This window comes from Taurulus bubalis (assembly GCF_910589615.1).
Source record: "Taurulus bubalis genome assembly, chromosome: 2".
In the NCBI taxonomy this organism is placed as follows: domain Eukaryota; kingdom Metazoa; phylum Chordata; class Actinopteri; order Perciformes; family Cottidae; genus Taurulus; species Taurulus bubalis.
Genome location: NC_136590.1, coordinates 42,287,509 through 42,294,387, shown reverse-complemented (window position 1 = coordinate 42,294,387; position 6,879 = coordinate 42,287,509). Strand labels below are relative to the sequence as shown.

Sequence of the window (6,879 nt, the reverse complement as noted above, 5' to 3'; positions counted from 1 at the left end):
GTTCAAAAAGAAAAGAAGCAGAATGAGCTCGATAGTGCAAATGAGAGAGCAGAGCTTCTAACTAATGGAAGAAAAGTGCCATGGTCGTGGTTCAAAGATGTGGAACTTTGTTCAAAAATAAATACTCTAGAGTCATGCCTATTTCTGAAGAGAGCCTCGGAATGTATGAAAAATATTTGATGTGTTTTCTGATACAAATATGTAAATGCAGAGCCTTTTTAAAGTCTGATATTCATTTCCAAATATTATTATTGTTTTTTTTTTTAAATTGGAAGCAAATGAGGTGCATGGCAGTGAAGCTTAAATAAATGAATACAGAGATGTACTGTAAGTTCTATTATTAACCCACGTTTTTAGAAACCTACAGTTTCTTCCAGCCGAACTAATTAGAAGGAAAGGTTGTTAGAAATACACCCGTGGTGGCTCTCATACTGTACACACACACACACACACACACACACGCACACACGCACACACGCACACACACGCATTGGTCGTCCAGTATTTGTACATTATATTTAAGTGCATCTATTGGGTGAAGTTTGCCTCTCTGAACTGTATTATAAATGCCATAAAGGTTTAATTAAGCACTTCAAAGTAGATTTGTGCAGTTTGCAATCAGTCTTGATGTGGTAAACTCCACCCAGCTGGTACTTCAAGGTGATTAAAACAAACAGAATTACTTGCAACAACAGTCTGAGTCGGACTGTTTGTTCCCTTGACACACAGTCATATTTCAAAGCCTCTTTTCTCTCTCTCACTCACACACGCACGCACACACACACACACACATCCTGAAAAACACATTCAGAACTGGCCGACAGCTTCCGCGTGGCGTTCGCTCCGGCACTCACAGCGCGCTGGGTGAGGTGCATGCTGGGCTTTAGCTGTCGTCCTCTTCGTTGCTCTGGGTCTGGGCTTTCTCCGGATTGGAGGAGCCTTCGAAGCGCTGCGAGGCGATGATGGCCTGGTGAGACATACTCTTCCTCACAATGTCGCCTTTCCTCCACAGGGTGATCTCCTGCAACACGACACGAGACGAATGACATACAGGAGGGGACCGTCTCCATGGTGATGACTCACATCTCACCTGCTGGGGACTGTGACGGAGATAACATCACGAACAAACGTGCCTAATTCATAAGATTATTTGACAGAATTACACCCATGTGGAGCTGAATGACAACATGTTCACCTTGATGACTGATTGAGCTTTAAGGGCAACGCTGTCTGCTGACACTCACTCATGTGTTCTTACTTGGGATCGGTTTTTAGAACAGAATCTACACACACACTCAAGCCTCCTGACGAGTCGATGCTAAATAACTCGTTATCGTGTCTTCTTCCATTCTACAGTTGTAAAGTACAAGAATATTTTATAATCTCTTATAATATTGTGATCAGCTGCTAATATGGATCAAAAAGCTTGGGACATCGTTCCTTTACAAATGCTGTGTCAGTCGTTAACTTATAGTAATCGAGTCATAACTGCGTCATTTTGTTTTTGTTGTCTTTATACATGAACATATATACTAATATGTTCAAAACAATACAAATTTAGGCTTAGCAGCCTATTTGCACGACGGATGTTACTGTATTTATAAACAGCACAATACTGTTTTGGTTATAACCTTAATATAATTTGAACTACAGTACAGTAAACTATACTTTATCACCCGCTACTCAACAGATTAAACCTATACTTCAGCGCATCGGTCCACGAAGTCGGGGTAGAAAAAAAAAAAAGAAACGGACAAAATTGAAGCAGCAGAGGCGGCGGTTTTAGTCTTGCCAGATCCTACGCTTCCCACAATGCAATTCAACAGTGTCTTTCGTTAGAGCCCTCTTGCCTCCTAAATGCCCATTTGTTTCTAATGCAGGGCTGCAGTGACATCATGGGGTTTATCCCCGCGTGCCGATCAACAAGGACATCAGTACATGTAAGTTTAAAGAGCGAGAAGACGTCAACAGTCACTAAGACCTAACGCAGAATAAAACCACAGGAACCTAAACAACAGCAGGACCAGTGACGGGTCCTCGTGGAATCCAACTCACGAGGCACAGATTGCTTCCTACCTGCTGTTTGAAATAGCGCCTCTCCTCCTCATCGATGAGGACCAGGTTGAGGTAGTACCGCACCGAGAACTTCTTGTTGATGTCCCTCATGGTGGGCGTCATCTCGTAGCCCGCCAGGAACAGCCTGATGGGGATGGACTCTCCTGCGGCACAAGAAGGCAGACACAGTGTGGGACAGACGGACTCGCCGTGGAGACGCCGTTCTCGAGCCGCCAGGGGCCTCGTCGTTACCTCTGACCGGCGCACCGTCCATGATCTCATATTTCGCTATGGTGTCGTTCTCGTGGTAGACGTTCGGCCCCGTGCCGGTCGTCTCCCGCTTGATGATGTCAATCTCCATGTGTTTGATTTTGATCCTCACCAGCAGGAAGTAAATCTTCCCCACGATCACATCTTTGAGGTGATACCTGCGAGAAGAAAATAAATGGGTGTCATCTGTCAAAAGCAAACACGTGGCAGAAGGGGCGGTGCACTTCGGATCGGAGAGAAGGAACTCATTCATACTTTGATTTGTTGTACTCAAACTCGATGTGCAGACAGTCCTCGATCCCCACTTCCATCTTGATGGAGGAGTTGAGCTCGGGGTAGCTGCTGAGTGTGTGCACCACGAGGTCCAGCTCTTTGCTGATGTCGTTCAGTCTCCGGCCTACTGTCGCCCTCAGAAAGTAGCTGGAAGACAAAACAAGGTCACACGGCTATGAAACAAGACTACAGGGCGGCCATTTGTGTCAACCACTTTTTAGGGATGGAAAACAGCAAAACATTCACCCCAAAATAAATTAATTTTATACAAATATCTTTTGCGAATAGGGATATTTAAATATTGCTGCCAGAACCAGACAACACATGACGACTGTTTGCTTTTGCTGATATTATGTTGTGGCATAATTATGCAGTTTGCTGCGCAACTGTTACTCTGAAGGTGCCAACATCTCCTCTCGAGACGGCGTCACATGAGCTCGACTAGACAAACGGACATCTTCATATTTCTCTCAAGTTATAAAAAATTGTAAAAGGGACGATTCATTGGTGAGGGATCTGGTGAAACTCGTGGCCACAGCTGTATACTGGCAGTTAGTGCTGGGCCCTGTTATGTAACACTAAAACCAGTTCGGCTGTGCAGCTCAACACACAACGAGCAGTAGATGCTGGATGGATGAAAGACAGAACGATAAACTTGATACGTTGAGCCACAAGAAAGGCCATGTCGTTCTTAAAAAGGTGTATTCTCTTTACAGTGGGTTATTAATCATATAAAAAGGAAGACTTCAACTTTATGGGGAAATAAGCTTCATGCCAAAGGTTAGATTGATACCCAAAAAAACTAATAAGAACAAAAACAACCCATCACATGACAAACATAAGAGTTTTATTAATATTCTCATCCAACTTTGGCAAAGAGAGAATAAGTGGATTTACCAACATGCCAAACTATTCTTTTACGATACTAACGTTAGCGAAGCATTTTAGCATGTTACATTCCAACAACCACGAGTGTTTTAACATCAGCGGTGTGAAATCTGTTGGCCTCTCACAATTTGATGCTAAATCCTTTGTGGATTCCAACAGGGTGCTGATATTAGGATGGACTCCAGTCCACGGGGCGCTGTAAAAGCATGAAAACAAAGGGAATAGTAGAGAGGATTATGGAGTTCCTATATGTGGAAAAGTTGTATCGCCTGATTGCTATAATGTAAAACACACAAAGGAAAATTTTGACTTGGTGTGAAGCATTACTGTCCACCAGGAGCAATATAACTAGGTCCTTCTGGAGGACAAAGAAAAAAACGTAGTTGTAAATCGATTCAGAATCTTAAAAGAATCTCAATTCTTACAAAAAACACTCTAGTTGAACCCTGTTACGGTGGTGAAATACATTGGAAACAATCCATGCACAGCAGAGCTTACCGTAGTTTGACGTTCTGGCCGGTGTAAGACTCGTAGGGTTTCTCCACGTGCGTGAACTCAAAGTCAAACGTCTGGGACTGCGTCAGCTCCCCCGGCCGAGCCAAGTCCTTCACGAGGGACACAAACTCATGGTGGTTCCCTCTGTCGTAGTACAGCTCTGTAGGAGACACGGCAACAGCATCAGACGGCTGCAGTGGACCACTTTCATACATGGCAATGAGGAGTTTGCACACGCTTTTCAACCGGTGCTGAAAACAGTCACGACTTGAACTGGCGACTGAAGTACTTATGGACTAATGACTGGGCCGTCACAGCAGCTCTGAACTGTGTGTCCACAATATGATCTACGACAACAAAAGGCCACAGTTTTGCCCTTGTACTCCTGATCCAAAGTACTTCTGCTTCTTCTTTACTTGGAGAGAAATGGCGGTGGACAGAAAGAGGGAGGGTTTTCAACACTGATGAAAAATGCCAAGATGCATTAATGCTCTCAGGGACAAAGCAAGAGGAACTCCCAACTGCTGCTGCACACTCAGCACACCACACTGTAGAAGATGACCAAGGAAATGCAAACAGAAGTGGATGTAGCTTTAAAAAGGGAAACAAGTTGCAGATAGACTGAATGTGGGGTTTTTCCCTTTATCTAGCGGGCCTGAGGCCGGCTTCACACAGAGCTACCTTTGTGCAATTAGTTGCAAATATTTTTCTTACTTACTTATTTGTCTTACTTAAACATAAAAAAATCTGGGTGTGTATTATTTATTTCACTCTATTTTGACTAAAAGATATCAGTGTTCAACACTGTTGCAAACCGGCATTCGCTTTTGGTTGCTGAAACTGAAAATACGGTTGCCATTTTTAGTCACCGTATATTTGAGTTAAAAACAAATAGCTTTATGTACATGTCAAAAGTAGTGTCAAGTAGTGGCCATCCTTACTGTTAGAGCCCTGAAGGTGAATGATTTTGCGTGGTGGAGTATTCAGATTGGTTTACAGGAATACAACAATGTTCATCATCAGCAACTGTTCTGCATTCAAAATATTGCATAGGGAACAGAAATATTTCTATTAAATGTACTTATTATTATTATTATTATTATTATATCAGTATGCAGCTGAATGGTACGACACCTGGCAATGCTAAGTTTACATATATATTATTATATTCTTACTGGGTTATTATCACTCATGCACTGAACAGCATTTTGATGTTGCAGCTGTTCATCTATAAAAAACTAAATTTTTATAAACTCACAATGTGTTTTGTCTGTAAAAGATTAAAGTACAAAGCAGCTGTCAGATAACTGCAGTGGAATAACAAATATAACATTGTTATCTGAATAGTAGTGGGTATTAAAAACTTTGTTTTTGTACGTGGTTAGCGTCATCAGTGTTCAAGCTAGCAGCAACTTGTACTGTCAACCTGCTACCAATTGCACTGCGTGTAAATCAGCCGTAAACGAGCTACTACCGCGTGAAAGGGTTAGCTCCACATTTTAAATAAAGAATACAAAAAAAACTAAAGGGTCAAAGGTCAACGAGCCAGCTAGCCAATGGCTGATGTGTCAGCTGACGTTAGCTTGCACCCACATCTGTCACGAGACCTGCCACTTCTCAAACTGCCACTTGTTACGACAGCGGGCCGAAGTGCTCACGCGCGCCCCGTTCCAGAGACACTGTGCGGAGGGTTTGCTCGCGCGCTTCGCCGCCTGTAAGCTAGCTAGCTCCCCGACATCTTCCCCAGAATACTTTAGCTACTTCTCTCGGCGCAAAAAAAAAAAAAAAAAAGCGCAGGCCCGCGAGCCGCTCACCTATCTGGCCGATAAACTCGATCTTGACGCCGTTGTGCTCGAGCCTCTTCCCCGGGTACTTGAGCGTCACGTTGACTTTCCCCGACACCGTCTCCCCGTCGTAGAAGAGAAAATACTTGTCCTTCCTGCCGTCTTCGCTTTTATGCTCCGCTTTCTTTCTCGTTTCGGCGTCATTCAGAACTACATCGATGTCCGCACTTTGACCGAAGCCAAAGAAGCTCATCGCTGCTGGTCGGTCGAGCTGTCACCGGGTTACCTGCTGAGAAACGGCCGCCTCTCGTTCCTGTAAAACACCGGAGTTTCTGTTCGTTCGGCCGCGAGACGTCCAGCACATGAACTGCCTCCCAGATTATTGAATATTTCGAGTTACAACCGGTTGAGTGCGCATGCGCGGGCATGTCACGTGAAGGAAAGCTGTATTTATTAAGCGACTTTTTTAGTTTTCTTCCTTTTCTTTTTAAAACTTTTGATATAAACTATACTCTCGGTGCTCTGGTAACACGACAATACATTGTTGAATGCGGCCTTTTAAAAATACTGGTAACTTTTCTACAATATGCACATTTCTGGCGCAGTATCAACAGGCGGAAGAAACTCTGGCTGTTCAACATCAGTTGTGTGATGGCAGCGCTGCACCACTAGAGGGCAGAGTTCAACAACAACAGGAGACGGATTCACTTGAGCTCCTCTTCAATGAGGGCTTTTTTTTTTGCATCCGTGATATTCTATGCCATTATCCAGTATTTTAACATTTTCATACCAAAATAAATCCTCCCCCATATTATAATATAATATATTTGTGTATTCTTGATACGATGGAAAAGCTTCTAAAACTTAAAAAACGTCTCCAATGACAAACAGTGCAGTGTTGCCAACTGTCAGTGTCGCTAACAAAGCATAAGCAAAACATAAGCACCAAATATGCCATCATTTAAGTTGACAGAGTTCAACGTGAAGATTTTTATTTCCTTTTATTTTTTCACTTGCATTTGTAGCACAGACATCTACTTACATTTTGACTTGCTCCTATATAAATAGTTGTTGGTGGTTATCAGATAGCAACAAACATTTAAATGAATTGTCA

The 6,879-nt window shown here is 43.1% G+C and overlaps 1 protein-coding gene across 1 annotated transcript; it reads right to left on the bottom strand.

Moving 5' to 3' along the window:
* Positions 1 to 441: 441 nt before the first annotated feature.
* On the bottom strand, positions 442 to 6,018 carry LOC306753708 (vacuolar protein sorting-associated protein 26B-like; the record flags this gene model as incomplete). The annotated part of the gene is made up of 6 exons (XM_079237623.1): positions 442 to 1,021; positions 2,077 to 2,219; positions 2,308 to 2,483; positions 2,581 to 2,745; positions 3,985 to 4,141; positions 5,796 to 6,018. 6 exons carry the CDS (start codon positions 6,016 to 6,018, stop codon positions 884 to 886), a joined length of 1,002 nt encoding a protein of 333 aa, XP_079093749.1. The 3' UTR covers positions 442 to 883.
* Positions 6,019 to 6,879: the final 861 nt, after the last annotated feature.